Genomic DNA, 16,864 nt, shown 5'->3' on the forward strand with positions numbered 1-16,864 from the left:
CACTGCAACCTACATTGCTTTGGAGCACAACACAGGACACTGCACCTGCCAGGCTGAAATACACATGGTTTTCCGCCCTGTGCTGAACATTACAGTATGTACAGGGACAGTGCAACTACTGCGAGACAAGAGAGGAACACGTTGTGTGCTTTGCATGCTGTGCACGTTCCGAGGTATAACGGGTCTGGGGAGAACTTCCCCTGGCAGCAATGAGAAAGCCTAGTTCAACTAGATGCTACATCTAGGCGGAAGTGACAAATCCCTTCAGATCACTCCTGCAGGACAGCTGAAAAGCGATGCTGCAAAACGCAACTTTTTTTTTAGCAACTGAAACATGGCTCTGACTCTGTGACAGACACAATTTCTTGTCTCCTGAAGGACATCAGACTGAGTGATTGTCAGTGCTGCATAGCAGCAAGACACAGTTAACCAAGAACCATGAGCTTCAGGTCAAATTTACTGATTTGCTTGGATAACCAAAACTTGGCTGCAAGTGGATACAAACTGATATGCACAAATGTATGAATTACAAGAACTTGTGTTCCTTCCCAGGCAGAGAAATCAACTTTTCTGAGAAAAAAAAGACACCATATAATAGACTGAGGCTGAAACATGGTAGGGTTCCTTTGATATTGCAAGTTACCTTCAGCACATACCAGGGCTAGTGTGCCAGTAAAATAGCAGCTGCTATGGATCCTTTCCATGTATTTCAATGGTTGCATCTTTTAAGCATGAACATCAGCTAAAAATAATTTTCATTCATGAAGAATTTGACCACAGGGTACAATAGACATGCTTAGCACTCGGTGGTAAGTTTTTTAGCTGCAGCTGACGGTTATTAATATTTATCTTTGAATTTTGAGAAGTGCCCACATTACGAGCCCATGTGCATCTCATCATATAAAGTAGCAGAGTGAGGTTCAACCACCTGCAGGCATTAAAACACTTCCAGCCATCCTCACAAGAGCGCAGTGTTTTTCTCATAGATCTACTACCACTCTGCAACCCTGATAAGCGTGTTCACTGTAATGAAAAAATGAATCGTATGTCACCCATTTGTAACTTATCCAGGCCTGTAACTTTCAAAGGCATTTATACGGTGTTCTGAATAAAACAAGAAAGTTAATAATACTACAGTGCTTATGAAGACCTAACAAAAGAGCATAAAAAACTTTTACATGCTGTCGTGATTGGCTGAAGACATTTATCTGTCTAGGAAATTTCTAGTGCCATGAAAATAATGACATTTTGCCCCAGAAGAATCAGGTACTTGGACAAATTAAGTACTTCAACGAAGAGACTAAAACCTAACACTTCAGATATCACAAATTTAATCATGTTTACACAGCAACAAATAATCAAGGAAAGATCCAGCATTTACAAAATGTGTGGCAGCCATGGTAAAAGACAGTGCTAGCAGCCTGTTTCAAAAGCAATCACTGGCTTGCATGCGACACATGCAGTGCATATAGTAGCCAGGACTGTAATTTAAGACAAGCGGCACAAAAGGATTGTTACAGGCCTGAACTTGCAACAAACACCAGTCCAGCAAGAGCACAACACTCAGTACTTCAAGCAGTACTAACAATCTAGCACAGATTAGTGACACGATAACCCACAAGTAGGCGATTGCCTCACAACTAACTTCTTTAATACCAAATATATGCCATAGCTTCGAATTGTAGCAACTGAACACTATGCACAAAATTTTAACATAACCAGAGAAACACTTTTACCAGCTCGGAGATCTGTCTGTGCAGGCAGCACCAAAATTCAACATTTTAATGCTCTTCACTCGTCGCGTTACTGAAACAAAAATGAATCTAAGCCAATTCAGAGCAGCTAAACACACACAAAAAAAAAAACGAAATGAAATAGCCACCACAGATGAGAAAACTAAAAGAGGACTGTGCACCAGTCTTTACTGCTGCCAGATGCCTACCTTGGGAGACTGCAAGCAAAAGCCTACATGAAATGTGTGCATGGGCCAGTGCTGCAAGAACACTGACGTTTAAGATGTGCTGTCGATAACATGTAGTGGCGTCTATGCCACCCCGAAAAACAAGAAGGCGGCGGCACACACAAGCTCACACTTAAAATAAATAGTATATATATTTTTATTTATAACATTAATATATAATGTATATATACTTGATGGCTCAAGAAACATAAAAACAGCTGGCAAAGGACACAGAAACAAAAACCAATGCTGTACAACATTCAGGGACATTGCTCACACAAGCATACACAACATACCAGGATTTTGCGAGGAATTTCAAGTACAAAACACAAAGAATGTGCCATAAAACCATATTTACAAAATCACAGTAATGTTTTGACCATCTCTGTTGCCGTCAGGTGGAGCACGAGTGAGGAGCTGTGCGTTGCTTTCTTTCCCACGATGAGACGGTGGGTTGCATACTGGGCGTTGAGATTGCAGCCATGCGTCCAGTTCCTGCACGCCCTTCAGCTAATGCCCCCAGCCACCAGTCAAGACGGGCTTCTGTACAACATGAGGTAATGGTAGCAAAGGATCGATGTCCTGGCCGTGCACAGAGCACTTCAGCAGCTGAGACTTCTTGCCAGCATCATGACATACGCAATACATTTGGCTTGGGATGGCCAGTCTAGCATCACGGACAGTGAAGCGCGTGCACAAAGTAAAGTGTCCAGGCACACTGGCACCAGCGCCCTTACACGTACGGTATCAGGATGCCAGGTTGTGCCCACAGCAGCCAGTCGTTAGTTGATGGCCACAGTGTGAGAAAGTTCACTGCTCACAAGTACTCCCAGTATGTAGTCAGCTCCTCCACTAAACAGGCAATCTGATGCGTGCAGTAGTACTGTCTTCTAGCAGAGCATCTCTTCCTTAAATCTTTAATAAAACAAAGTTGCAATGACAATTTTTTGCCAACCCATAAGGGCAAGTGTCCAAATTGGGTGAATTCCGAGATGTTCCAAGTTGATTTCGATGATTTCGTAGTTGCTGAACAACCAGCCATACACCCATGCAATCAAAAGTGTTGCAAAGTTGAGCTTTCTTCTCCTTGAAGCTCCCCCACCTTTGGTGTTCTCGTGTACACACGCACAGTTTTGCAAGCTGTGTGTTTGCATGATGGTCAGCAGAATGCCGCAGTGAATGTCACAGCCGCGTCAGCATAGAACTGCATCACAATATGCTGAAAACCGTCAAGCTAAACGTATGCCACCAGATGCTGTCTCTACGGTGTGGGCTCTGTTTGGACACACAAGGCAGTTCACGCATCACATGAGTCAGGGCTCAAACAGAGCAAAGAGGTCGTCATTAGCTGGAGTGCTTCCAGCTGTGGCTGAACTATAAGCTTGGCCAGCATGGCTGCTGCCAGTGCTACCTGTGCCACCTCCTAGGTCGGGAGGGTCGAGGTATGAAAGCAGTTCCATGGCGTCCACACAGCTCTCCGGGAGCAACTGCAGAAGCAAACAAGCAAAAAAAGAAACAACTAAGCTTGGTGCAGTTGCTACCTTTTTTCTTGTCTCCATGCTAGGCAAACCTGACAATTTTGGCCATAGGCCCACAGCATTTATGCTGTTCAAAAGTACTGCATGGTAATATGCCACATCAGAATCGAAGCCAATGGATATGAGTAATGCCCCAATTCAAATCAGATTTTAGAAGTGTACAGATAAAAGAAGAAAATGAGCCAGACACAGTGAACCCACAATGTCTGGTCTGCAGACTTTCTGCAGATGTTCAAGCAAGGTTAGAAATTAAATAACGTGGTGCAGGGAGGCTTAATTGCTTTGGGAGCACATGGCAATACATCAAATCAGGGGGGTACAGGGTGATATGGGATGGGCGTCGTTCGAGAGCAGAGAAGCTAGCAGCAAGATAGAATTTGAGGAGCGATTGAGAAAAATGGGAGAAAAGCAGTGGGCTAGGAAAGTTTTTAGATACCTGTATATAAGGAATGTTGACACGAAATAGAGAAAGCAAACTAGAAAACTGACAAGCAAATATCTGGACAGCAAATCAGCAATCATCGGTTAAGAAAAAGGTTAAAGAAACAGAGAGAGCTCTGTGGAAAACAAGGATGCTGTCGAAATCAGCACTGGGAACATAAAGGATTTTTGAGCAGGAAACTGCCAAAGAAAATATCTATAATAATTGTGAGGGAAGCTCTTTGTTGTTTGAGGCCAGGAAGGGAGTTTTGCGGACTAAGATATACAGATTCAGGCACCTCGAGATAGACACGTGCGTTGTGTGCGGAGAGGAGGAGCAAACGGCTGAACACTTGTTACTTTTCTGTAAAGGGCTTCACCCTACAGCGGAAAGCAGCGGTGCTGATTTATCCAAGGCATTGGGGTTTAAGGACAGTGAAGGGAAAGTAGATTTTAAGCGGGTAGAAGTAACCAAGCAAATGTTATCTGATTGGTGGCGAAATTAAGACAAGAGTAAAATTTCATGTCATAGCTAGGTGGCTTGAGCCAACGCCCGATTTAAAGGGTTCAGCCGTATCCATCCGTCCATCCATACTGAAGCACTGTGGTGCCGGCGGTGCCGGTCAGACACTGTTAAAAAAAAAGAGTTGTCAATAGAACAACTTGTTTCTCAATTGATATGTCGAAACAATCACCAAACATAGAGGAAACATTAACAAACGTAGAGCATTGCGAAAAACATTTTAAAAATTCCATAGCCTAGATCTACTTTGCAGCTAGCAACACTGTTTTCAATTTTTCAATGTTAGCAGATTTTTGTAAAGTAATAACATTGTTGCCTAATTTCAAAGGATAATTTTCCCTAATTAGGAAACATATTTCCCAGATCTTTCTTCGGATTTGTCGAGTACACTAAATCAGGACGTCCAACGTTCTCTGCAGCATTCAACTTTTTTTCTTTAAAATTGGCTATTAGAAAGCTCAATGATTCCAGCTTGGCTTCAAGTGGCTTCAGCTGAGCGATGTCGATTGGCCATCGGGGGTTGTCAAATGATGCTTCAAACCTGTTGCTTCCTATGTTGAGTGCATTTTGCATGGTGATGAAATAAAAAAAAAAACAGCCCGTGTACTCGGATCGCAGCGCACCTTAACGAGCTACAGGTGGTCGAAAATAACCCCAAGCCGCTTTACGCGCACCTCACAAGCCACAGTGTTTCGAATTTTAACTGCTTTAACATCAATTAACATTTTTGAGTCGTGTCCGAGTAATATGTAAAAGTCTCTGTACACAGGCCATTGTCCCTTTGATGTTTAAACAGTGAAGCAAGCATTAGAAACCTATTTGATCCTAGCGAAATATTATGTCCAATCCACGGTTCCTGCTCGCGCGCAGCTAGTTACACAGAGAAACAGAAAATACTAATGTTGCGATTATGACATTTTCGTTTAAGCAAGCATTAGCCACAATGTGTAAAGGCCAAGGATTTGCGCGGCGGAGATGCAAAGAAGTTTAAAGTTATTTATAACGGAAAATCCGTCACGTATGCGCAATATATATATATATATATATATATATATATATATATATATATATATATATATATATATATATATATATATATATATATATATATATATATATATATATATATATATATAAGTCATGGGCATAAAGCTGGCCATTCGCATCAACAAACCAAGCACATCAACAAATTCACATTTATTTATCCCAATGACGATACCAACAGGCAGCGATCGAGGTGGCTATGCTGCGCGGTCTCAGAGAAATGAACACGTAGTATGTACTATACGTACTGCGTTACCTTTTGGCGCGGCGGTCGAACGACTGCCTTAATTTCTGGAGACCTTGCTGGCACGTTACACGGACAAAAAAAGACTCATGATGCGATTATGAAATTTGCTTTTAAGCAGCTATGCTACCTTCCATGTGTAAAGGCCAATTAAAGATTGTACTACCTACGGTGGCAGAGTATCCGAAGAAGTGCTTCATAACGGAAAATCTGCAGCATATGCGCAATATAAACTAGGCACGAAGCTGACAACTCGCATTAATAAACCAAGCACACCAACAAGATTCACATTTGTTTATGAATGACGATACCAGCAGGCAGCGCGAAGGTGTCTACGCCGCACGGTTTTGGAAGAAATGAACGCTGCGTTCTAACCTTTTGGCGCGGCGGGACGACTGTCTTGTATGGCGGTCCAGAACACCGATTTAACAGAGCATTTCAAGTATATTGCGGGACATCTTGCTCTCTGATTTAAATTGTACACCAATAAACTTGAAAGTAAAAACGAGAAAGCTTCGGCTGCGATCAGCCTGAATATGTATATAGGCTTAGATCCTAGCTACCATTACGCCCTTGCTACCGAGGAAAGTTCCCCAGCATGGATATCGCAGGCTAGGTGCTTCCCCATGTCTGGTTATGAAAGCCACGAACAAAATTCCCTTTCTTTCCCCGTGACTAGATGCGAATTCCCCTAGACAGAATGCTGAATGGATACGCTATTTTATAGTTAATTTCTTTTGTGCTTCTGCGCGTGCTGAGATTTCTCATTTTGCACGTTCGATTCCTGACAAAAGTTCGCGTGCTTTAATAGTGCGTTAAAGGCCTGTCGACCGGACCAGAGGATTTCCAGTACCATATTGCTTTCTGGTCTCAAGTGCCGTCCCAAACGTACGTCGCCAATTAATATGCCGTGCGAGATGTTCAATTAATTAATTACGTTTGACGTAATGTTTGGCGGGCGCGTATGAACATGATAGGATAGGATAAACTTTACTGCTCTAGTTTCTATACACTTCAGAGTTCAGAGGTCGTCTTCATCTTGCGATGTCTTAAATCGCCCTCTTCAGCGGGTGGAGCCCCTAGCTATATTCCAGGGCCCCATTTATTGGATCTGGTAGCTTTCACAGCATATGTTGCACCAGCCTTCGTTGGAAGGCTGGATTGTGCCTGGAAAGCGCTTCCTCCCACTGCTCCCGACACGGTTCTTTCTGATTATGGAAACTATATATAGTTGTCCGTAATTGCACTCCCATGTATCGATACACCGTGGGTCTGCCTCGGCATTTGGGGCACGTGTCCCTGTACTGCGTTGGATATATCTTATTTAATATGAAAAGATTAGCTACGGTTTATGTTTGGAGCTTCCTCCATATGACCGCCTCTTCCTGAGTCAGGCTAGAGTGCGGATCCGGATCTTTTCCTTACCCCCAGTAATTGGTGATTTAGAAGGTGGACATTACGTTTTCTGAGGCCCCCTGCGGGCAGAGTGGATGGGAGGCTCGGTTCGTGTAAGCTCGAGCGGTCTCATCCTTGAGGTTGCCCCATACTTCCGCATGTCCGGGTACCCAGGAAATAACATGCCTCGCCTGGTCCTTTTTTTGGAGCCACTTGTGCTCCTGTCTTGCACATTTACCTATCCTTCCTTTATTTCATATAGTTCCTGCACGCCTCTTTCAGGTCCGTTAGGATGGTTAAAGATTTTCTGATCCGGTTGCCTTCGGCGATCGCTAAAGCAGCTGCGAGTTCTTCGCCCTCATCAACCGTGCCGTTTTTAATGGGTGCGCTAGCAAATTCTGCACCCTCCCAGCTGAGTGCTACCGCTGCCAATCTCCCGTCTCTTCCTCTTTATCTCGCGTCCTCATATGCTGTATTTTCTTTGACCGCCAGTTTCTCTTCTATGTATTTTGCTCTCGCCTTTCCCCATATTCGGGGAGGCGTCAATCCACAGCAAGGAAGTGTCGCAAAATGGCATTCATCTGGGCTAGTTGGTATGAGACAGCGCTGTTTCGTGTTTCAATGTGTCTCTCTACGTACACAGAGAATTCCTCCATGGCAAAAAGATAGTCCGTTGTTAAAACTTTTCGTGTTACCTAAATTTTTATAAACAGCTCGTTTAATAAAGTCAAACATTAAAAACCTGATTGCGTTTACTGTTGACTGGCTAGGGTTGTAATACAAGGCACTGCGGACCAATGTTGCTGCGAACCATTGCCCAGTGTTAACAACTGCTGTTAGTTATAGCCTACTATAGTTTGTCAAAAATTTATTACTAAAACGATCGCTTTTGCTGTTTTAACCGCATCTGTGTTTGGCGAACGGCAGCCTCCGTTGCTTATGAGGAGCTTATCTGGTATGCACTGTTAGGTTAGGGGGGCGTCTGGCATTTGGCTGTGGCAATTTTTTTCCGCGAAGACTTCTTTTTAGTTTCAGTAAATGCGCTTTATTCCCCCCCCCCCCCTTTTCCAGAGTTCTTTTTTTTTTTCGAGAGAGTATCTTTGCGTTCCCGTGTTCATCTTCGTCATCATCGCGGCATAGTCAAATCCGCATCTCATGCCGTATCCGTATCTGTCTGGGCTCTGGGGCGCAGATATCCAAAACCGCGCGAACTGCGCGTCTGCTTGTGTTTCTTGTAACCGCTGGAGGTCGTTTTTCGTGATGGCCCGCCAGCTTAAGAACGAAACAGTTTCTTCCGAAGATGACTCGGAGCCGTTCTTGCTGCCAAGTGCGTGAGCAGACAAAATTATGTCCTTGCTTTTGCGTAAGGCGAAATGATGCGTCTTCGCATCAGCCTTTTCATGCCGTACGTATACGGTGTTCTTGAAGGTCTTTGAGTGTGCGATAATATTTCTCCTGCTTTATTGCTGCCTTTAACAGTTATAACGAATTTCTGGTGGGATTACGTCGCTAGAGGTCTTGCAGTAGAACCGCTCTAGTCGTGCATGGGGCTGAAGCATTGCAGGTATATACAGTCTTTGCCAAAAGTAACCGTGCACAGGTTTCTTAGACGCATAGCGAAGTACTTGTGGCAGCCCTTAAGCTCTGAGTCTGTGTAAAGTAAGGTGAGCATTTGTCCTCACGTTTTGACACCTTTCGATTTTTACGGGTGCCGTAACGGCTCTATTGTATAGTTGAAAAGCAAAAACCTGTTGCTCTGTTACTTTCGGCAAAGGAGGTACGTTGCCGACCAAGTCCAGTTTTTTTTATATATCCTCTTTTGCTGTTGCAGACCACTGCGCCACTGGAAGTGAGCGAAGACATTACTTTACATTTCCCCACTGCCCCGTCCAAATACAGGTGACATGTATTTCTTTTTAGCCTGTTATACTGTGTGGTGTACAGAGTCGAGTACACTGCCTAGAGTGGTCCGACGGCCCTCGAACCGCCTCTGACGTGTGATTTGCGAGTTGCGATGCGAGTTGCGAGCACCGGCTTTTTATCGCTGAAAGAGCACTGTCGGCTGAGCCGTGAACGTGTCGCGCTGCCGCCACCCTGCTCGCGGTGCGCCATGGCCTCGCGCGATGCCATATGAACGCCGGGAACATGCGGGCATGGTTTGTCATATGCGCGTTCGCGGCTCAGTCGCCAGCAGGGACGCCGTTGGGTGCATTTAGACGTACCCAAAACTCGCTAAAGGTAGCCAAATTAAAAAGCCATGTCATTTAATCTGAGCGCCAGATTTGTAGCCAAATAGGACAGAAACGATATTATGAATGCAGGTGCCATCTAAGAACAGTAAACAATAGCATTTGGATTTAATGATGTGAGAAACAGAATACAGAGCACAAAATTTCGCCCCCTTTTGCTTGGTCTTCAAGCCAGGTACGCTGCAAATAAATAAATGAATTTAATATTAAATATCAATGCATAGGTAGTGATGTTGCAAGAAGAATTTTGTCGCATTCTAGCCAACAACTTAGTAGGATGTTAATTGAAGCAGTTTTGCCTCGAAGTCGTAGACCGAACTGGATTCGTGGAATTGCCAATAGCCAGCCGAGTTTCATTTTCTTGCGCATGTTTTTTTGTCAAGCCACTCAGGAGAACAGGCGTTCATCATCAGTATTAGAAACTGTAACTGAAAAAATTTTAATGTGCCTTGCACCAGGTATGGAAAAGGGCATTTGCCGCAAGTGTCTTTGTTCGATGCCGGTGCATGCCATAAACTAAAGTATTTAAAATGGACTACTTCATAGTACAAAACAAAGCACACGTACATCGCATAAAAAGCGATGAGACAAGCGTTTGTCCCGCCTACCTTTAAGTGATGTGTGCTTTGTGCGGCATTATGAAGTAGTCAATCTTAAATCATGGGCCAACTAGCCCCGAAACAAGCGTGTGGGAAGAGCTATGTAGGGCGAAGTGGTATGTGTTTGAATGACCGCCCCTGAGAATATTGCAATAATGTGTCTGAACTGTGAGGAGAGTTTCCGGACGCACATTGCAGAAAATGTGAGAAAAACGGTGTAGATGAAAACGATAGTGATTCCGATTGAAGTGTTCATTGCCAGCCCACTTACCAAGATTGCTCATTGTTCGCCAAAAACCGCTGTCAACTGACTTGAGAAATCATAGAGGCTGAAATGTGTGGGGTTTACTTGGGGAGATAAGTACGTCCTCCCCACTCAATCGCGGCTGACACTGTTCAATGCCGCCCGGACCCCACTCCGTGATCGCGTATGCTACCGAGCGCTCGCCGACCACGGCGGGCCTTGTTCTGAGGGAACAAAGGAACGACACACTGGCTGACACAAACAGGCATTTATTGCTACAGCAACAATAACACCAGCTAGCAACAAGGTACACTAATGAATCGAGGCCGCCCGACTCACCAGCAAGGTTCCGAGCGAATGTTCGCCCGCGCTGGGGCAAGGGATATATACTCTGAAGGCAGACTGGACGCTATACGGGAGCGGGTCTCCCCGTCGTTTCCTCGCCCCGCCGGCGAAGAGCGGAGCCGCGAGCAGACGTGTCGCTCGCGCCGACGATCCCAGCCGAAGAGCCCCATCTCTCGCGCGCGGGCTTCAGCAGTCTCCCGCGCAGCGACGCTGGCACCCTCTCTTGCCAGTTAATGTAACTGACAAGGGAATGCGTTCATCCTCGGGGTGAGACTGGTGCTGCACGGTGCCTCGCGAGAAAGCAAACACAGGGGGCCGCAGGGCAGGTCCCCACAAATGATAGACCGATTGGATGGGTCCTACATGGCCAAAGCAATCTATTGCTCTTACTCGTAAGGAGTTGTTACTCTTGCGTCGACATATGAATGTGTCGCCTACTGCGTATGTGTGAAGTTTGCTAGGTTGCAAGGCAGCGCTTGTGTGTTCCATGTGTCTTCCTTGTGTCCTAGTCTTTCTTTACGCTGCACATTTTCATCATGAATCACCAACATGCCCAGACTGCCATCGTAGTAGCTAAAACTCAAACATGATGTGTGATCTTGGGCACACTAATAGTTTGCAGTTGCCGTATTTCTGACTCGCATTGCAATGGAGGAACATAAAGAAAAATGCAACGGCAGCTTCAGCATGCGTTCACAGTTCTTTGCCCTTTCTGTGTCATCAGGATTGATGGCATGCAGCCTTCAAAGTGCAGATGAAGCATTTGGAAGCCACTGTGGGAGTTGCATCGCCATTTGCCTCAAGAACTGGAACCAGCGCTCTCTCACGGCCCTTTGGTCTAGAGAAATCTTCTCTGAAGATCTTACTTTCTTTAAAGCCACGCTGGGCGCGCATGTAGGCTTTCTGGCTACCCTAGCTGCGCGTAGGGGTGCCTCGATGTGCACCATTCTGCCGGCAGAGATAGTGTGACTTAAAAAAATATCTGGTAAATGCGCCAGCATAGAAGTTCAAAGTAGCCGCCAACGGCTACCTGGTTGTCAGTGCTCTTTCAGTGGTACTATGTGGTACAAAGCCGGCAGCTGGCTGTGAATCCACTTATCCAGCGAATCTGATTGGAAGTAAGGCACCTTATTCGGAGCGCCCTAGCTCAGACTGCTTTATACTAGAGTGATCAACTCTGTACTTAAGCTGTTGCTAGGGTTGCCCAATGCATTATAATTGTTGAGATACCCCCTTGTTATTGATTAAGCTGGATTGGTTGTTTTTCTGATGACAAGAAGCATTTTCTGTATCATGTCACAGGCGCCATGATGGTGATCCACACTTAAATAGACCCACAATCCACGTAATAGGCTGCGATATATGCATATTAGATAACCATGCAGTTTTTTTCTGTGCTGTTAGTCTTGTAGGACATGGTGGCCACGTTGACATCAGTTCAACACATCATCATTTGGCTTTTCTGTTGGAATTTTTGGTAAATCATTAAATAGAAGAGTGTGGGCGTGTTGCATTGCATGTCATAAGGATGTTTTTATAGGTCCTTCACATTTTTTCCTCCAGAAGAACACTCGATGTTCATGGCGACTGACTCGGGTGACCTCATGGAGTTGGCGAAATACCAGATGGAGCATGAATCATTTACGGCTGATGGCCCTTTTGAGACAGGTAATCAAAGTTGGGCTACCTGGATCAGTGTATTACACTAGAGAAGTGCATATGGGGCATGATAGAAATCAGTTTATGAACAAGTCAGCTTGTCCGTGTTTCTCATTTCTGTCTGTCATTTGCCTTGCATTGCTCATTCAACTCAACATGCTTCAGTACGAATAGCCTCACTCTGCTGCTCTAAGGAAATAAAGCTAACATCACCTCCATAGGTTTTCTTTTTTAGCTAAGGTGTTCTGGGTGTGTTGTCATTTTTTTTGCTGTCTTCATTTTCTGCTTAAATGAGTAGGGCTTCCTTTAGAAGTAGCTAAATTTTAGTTTTCCTGTGCTTCACCTGAACCATTAACAACAAACTGCATAGACATGAAAGACACACACACAGGAGATGAGGTTGATGGGACAAGCTAAAAATTACAACTGATTTTATTACTGATGTTTGAGTAACAGCTTATATAGGTAGTGATAAAAAATACAGTGTCAGTCAAGTGTGAGAAGAATTGAAGTTTTCCTTCCTTGTTTTGGCCCCGCACGGGGGTGTCTGCAGCGTGCAGACAGTGAGTGGCGACACCACGAGTTCGAGAGCATCCACAGGGACATCCCCGCGAGGGGATGTTTGTGAACAGTGCATCACCACGGACCCGAGCACCAGCGCCTAGCCGTGCGTGGTATCGCCGTGTCCGTTGAAAAAGGGATACTGGTGGTTGAGCCGATGCTGAGTGTTTGGACCTTTAAGGCCCCCTTGGCGGAGGCAACACACCACGTTGGCCCCTAGCTTCCTGTAGACTGCACCTCCGGCCTGACCCGACCAGGGGAAATCGGCAGTCGCCTTTTCCTATCCTCCCCTGCATCTTTCACTTTCCTATCTCTTTCTCACAACTCTCCGATCTCCTACTCACTTCTTGGTTTTTCCTTTATTCCTGGTGGCAAAGGTTAACCTTGTGTGACCAACGACCCTGAGTTGCGTCACATTTGGTTATAGTTGAGGAATACAGCTGGCGTGGGCAGGACTTGCTTTCAAGTTCCTGTCCCGTCCCTGTGTTGGGCTTCGTGGCGTGGCGGATGGCTGGCACCATGACCCGAAAAACTAAATTTTTTTATGGCTCCCCTCCTTTAAAAACCAGATCGCTCTCTTAAAAGAGGGTGGAACGAGGCAGATGACTTTTTTCAAAAACGAAAACTAAAATTTCCCAAATATCATGTGATCCACAGGGAAGAACAAGATAAGCAGGCAAGAATAATATCTTCCTTCCTTGTGTCAAAGTACTTGACAGAAACCTTAGCCGTGGGTATAAGCTCTCAAACATATTGCCAGTGGTGATTTATTGCTCGAACTGTGCGACAATGTCCAACACTTTAAGCTCTCAAACCTAACGTCTATAGGGGAAATCCCTGTCTCCGTGACTTCCCATTGATCACTGAACACTGTCCGAGGCGTAATATCCGAAACTGATTTTGTACACATCACCGAAAAAGAAGATCTCGAAGGGCTCAGCGACCAAGACGTCATTGATGTCCATCGAATCAAGATCCCGAAGGACAGTAAGGAAATAGACACAAAACACTTGATCCTTACTTTCAACATGAGCACATTGCCCGACAGAATTGACATGGGATATTTGAAAGGTAATGTAAGACCATACATACCCAACCCTCGCAGATGTTTCAATTGTCAAAGGTTCGGCCACGGCTCAGAGCGTTGCCGCGGTCGCAAAACTTGCGCAAATGTGCTTCGAAGGATCACCATTCTGATGAATGTGACTCAGCCCCGCGGTGCTCAAACTTTGAAGGAAACCATGCCGCCTAGTCCTGGGTGTGTCCGTCGTGGAAGAAAGAAAAAGAGATAATCACACCATAAAGACAAAGGAAAACATTTCATTTAGAGAAGCGAGAAGGCGTTTTGCGCTTACAAACACATTCTCCTTCACAGCAATACAAAACTTCACTGATGTGGTGCGCAGGGGCGTAGCACCACACAGCACTCCGGCACTTCCAAGGCCGCTTTCACAGAGCCTATGGCGGGGCCCTCCACGCCCCAGTCAGGGTCGGCGAAAGCTGCAGAGCAGGGAGCTCCGGTCCATGGGTCGGCACCCCGCAGGACTTCCCCCCGTTGGGGGAGGCCTAAAATTAGCACAACCGCGGCACAACAGCAGGTGATGGTTGTGACCCCCAATCTGCCCGCTTTGCAGCGGCGGAACAGCTCTCTTGAGCGAAAAAAAGGCACCCCCCATAACGGGCCCACCACATAAGTAAATCCTCTTTCATTCCCTCTCAGATACATAAACACGGTGTTTTTAATTCTGTGGAACTGTAGAGGACTTATGCGGAATTAAAGTGACATAACACATATTTTAGGGTCAATGGTATATGTAATGTATATCTAGTAGCTTCTTTTAAATCTAGCAATAATGCTACAACTCTGAACTTTAAAACTTTTGGGGTTCGAATAACAGCGGAAAAATCACACAGGGACAAAACTGTTTAACGATAGCAAAAACATTGTCTATATTCAAGAGGCATTACACACGTCTTCTTCCGACGACTCTTCTTTCCGCACTGGCCCCGTCCACGCGCTTTTTCACCCTCAATCCACGAGGCACTCTTTCTCTCTCACCCGCGCGTGCACATGGTTTGGTGGTTGCGTCCCCACCTCCACCCTTGCGCCGTGTTTGACATCTGGAGTTCATTCGGGAAGGAGACCGCTTGCGGGCGTGTAGCTGAAGCGCCGTCTGTAGCCGACCGCGCGGCTCTCCCTAATGTCGCTGCCCATTAAAGGCGCCGGGCTGTTGGTGGTCTTTTGTCCGCTCTCTTCGGGCGCCGCCGTTCGGGTGTCTCCAAGGGCGCCCAGGTTTCTGTTGCCGTCTGTTTCTGCTTTGTAGCCCTTTACTCAAGCTAGGCGCTTCTTTCCGGGGAACTGCTGTTTCTGCTTTTTCGTTTCCTTATTTCTTTACATCCTCCCCCCCAAAATGAGTATACTCATTTTATGTTCGTTTCTAAGGGGTAGAGGAGCTGTACCGGTCGTCTTATGATGACCCCGGACGGCATCTTGACGGTGCATGATCGGATATGTCCATCTCGCCCCTTAAAGACCTCCACAACGCGAGCAGTCTGCCACATATGCTCTGGCGCATTTTCTTTGTGCACGATCACCAAGTCGTCCATGGCTATGACACTCGCAGGACTTGAAGAGGCGAAGTGGGCTGACCGTAATTGAAGGGTGTACTCCTTCAATCATCGCTTCTAAAATGAATTCATTATAGTTTGCCGGTATTTCCATCTCGACCTATGTCTGTTGCAGTGGCCGAAGGAATGGACGCTGTCCTTGCTTCGGGCAAAGCGATCAGCCGTCTGCCCGTGATGAGATGGGAAGGCGTCAGGACCGATGGTTTCCTTGGGTACTCTTTCTGAATGCCCAGCTTCCATGTAACTTCTAATAGCCGAGTCGTGCTGTTCCAAAAGTTCTTTGTTCCGCCCAAGTCGCCTCGTCAAGCTGTTTAGCCGTTGCACCGCCATGTGTCTGTTGTCACTGAGTTCTTGCGATGGGTCTTTCCATGGCAGTGCAACTTCATAACGCTGACCTTTCTTTTCCAATTGTATTTTGTCTAGTGGTCGTGCGTTCGGCGTCTCTGGGGAATCCTTTATGCCAATGGCGTCCAACTCCCAGAAGTTCTGCAGCGTAGTGTGGACTTTTTCAGCCGTCTCCAAACCTATTCGTAATATGCAAACATTGTTTGCTAGTATGAGGTTGGGGGTCACACTGAACGGCCCCTGGATGGTCCAACCAAGCCTGGTGTTAACGGCTGCCAACCCTTCGTTTTCGTCGCTTCGCTGCACTTCACCAGTTTGGAATTTCCAGAGGTTATCGGCGCCAATTAATAATCCAATTCCTGGGACCGATGCCAAGCCGGGATAGGGAAATTTGTCTGCGATAATGCACCTCCGAGTTCCATCTTTTGCACAAAACTGTGATCTGCGGGCACCTGCCGGACATCCTTGCATATAAAGGGCACCTCAATAGCCTCTACTCTGGTTTCTTGGCCGCTATACTGGCTCCGAAGGCAAAGTTCTACGAGCCGGCATCTTTGCAACTGCGTGGCAGGCTTCCCAAAGGTGTTCAGATGGAATTCGCTCTCTCCCAACGTCTTCAAACCAAGTGTTTTTGAGATGTCTTCTCGAAGGAACGTTTTCTGGCTTCCACCGTCCATTACGCCCCGGATGTAGCCGTATTTAGTGTCCCCCACAGCAAAGGCGCGGAAAGTCTGCAGCGCTGTCTCTTGAGTCTCTTTTCTGTTAGCGGCTGCATGCACGTTCGTGGCAGTGACCTCCGTTGGTGCGTCGGTTTTGTCTATTGTCCAATTTGGATTGCACATTGAGGTGGCGTGTCTTCTTTCGCAATGCTCGCAGCTTATCTTTCTCCTGCAATCTTTAGATCTGTGCCCCCACTTCGTGCACCGAAAGCACCTTTTTGCCTTGGCTAACTTCTCTGTCTTTTCTTTGTTTGTCAGCGCAGCTGTGCAAAACTCTGTGCCGTGCTTGCTTGAATCACAGAAGGCACATTTCTCAGCCTTTTCCGATTGCGTAGAAAGCACAGCGGCACTGGCAGTATGCTGATTCGGTCGTTTTCCGAAGCGGTCTATG

At 46.0% G+C, this 16,864-nt stretch overlaps 2 protein-coding genes and 1 long non-coding RNA gene across 33 annotated transcripts in view; 2 read left to right on the plus strand and 1 right to left on the minus strand.

Moving 5' to 3' along the window:
• The window catches only part of LOC144114742 (uncharacterized), a 201,130-nt gene that overhangs the window by 157,331 nt on the left and 26,935 nt on the right, over positions 1-16,864 (plus strand). Inside the window, exons 1-3 of one of the 7 annotated variants that reach the window (XM_077648682.1) lie at positions 6,601-6,617; positions 8,956-9,023; positions 12,125-12,229. In XM_077648682.1, the coding sequence (XP_077504808.1) occupies positions 12,136-12,229 (94 nt within the window). In that variant the 5' untranslated portion in view covers positions 6,601-6,617; positions 8,956-9,023; positions 12,125-12,135. Of the gene's footprint in view, positions 1-6,600; positions 6,618-8,258; positions 8,530-8,955; positions 9,024-12,124; positions 12,230-16,864 lie in introns of those variants that run through there. The other 6 variants (XM_077648684.1, XM_077648680.1, XM_077648681.1 and 3 more) reach the window with 6 other exon arrangements.
• The window catches only part of LOC144114734 (uncharacterized), a 391,960-nt gene that overhangs the window by 58,294 nt on the left and 316,802 nt on the right, over positions 1-16,864 (plus strand). The gene's annotated exons all lie outside the window — the stretch shown is intronic.
• On the minus strand, positions 1,315-6,315 carry LOC144114748 (uncharacterized). The gene is made up of 2 exons (XR_013311110.1): positions 6,105-6,315; positions 1,315-3,447 (listed from the first exon to the last, which is right to left on the minus strand). It is a non-coding gene; the product is annotated as an uncharacterized LOC144114748 (long non-coding RNA).

This window comes from Amblyomma americanum, chromosome 1 (genome assembly GCF_052857255.1).
Source record: "Amblyomma americanum isolate KBUSLIRL-KWMA chromosome 1, ASM5285725v1, whole genome shotgun sequence".
NCBI lineage: Eukaryota > Metazoa > Arthropoda > Arachnida > Ixodida > Ixodidae > Amblyomma > Amblyomma americanum.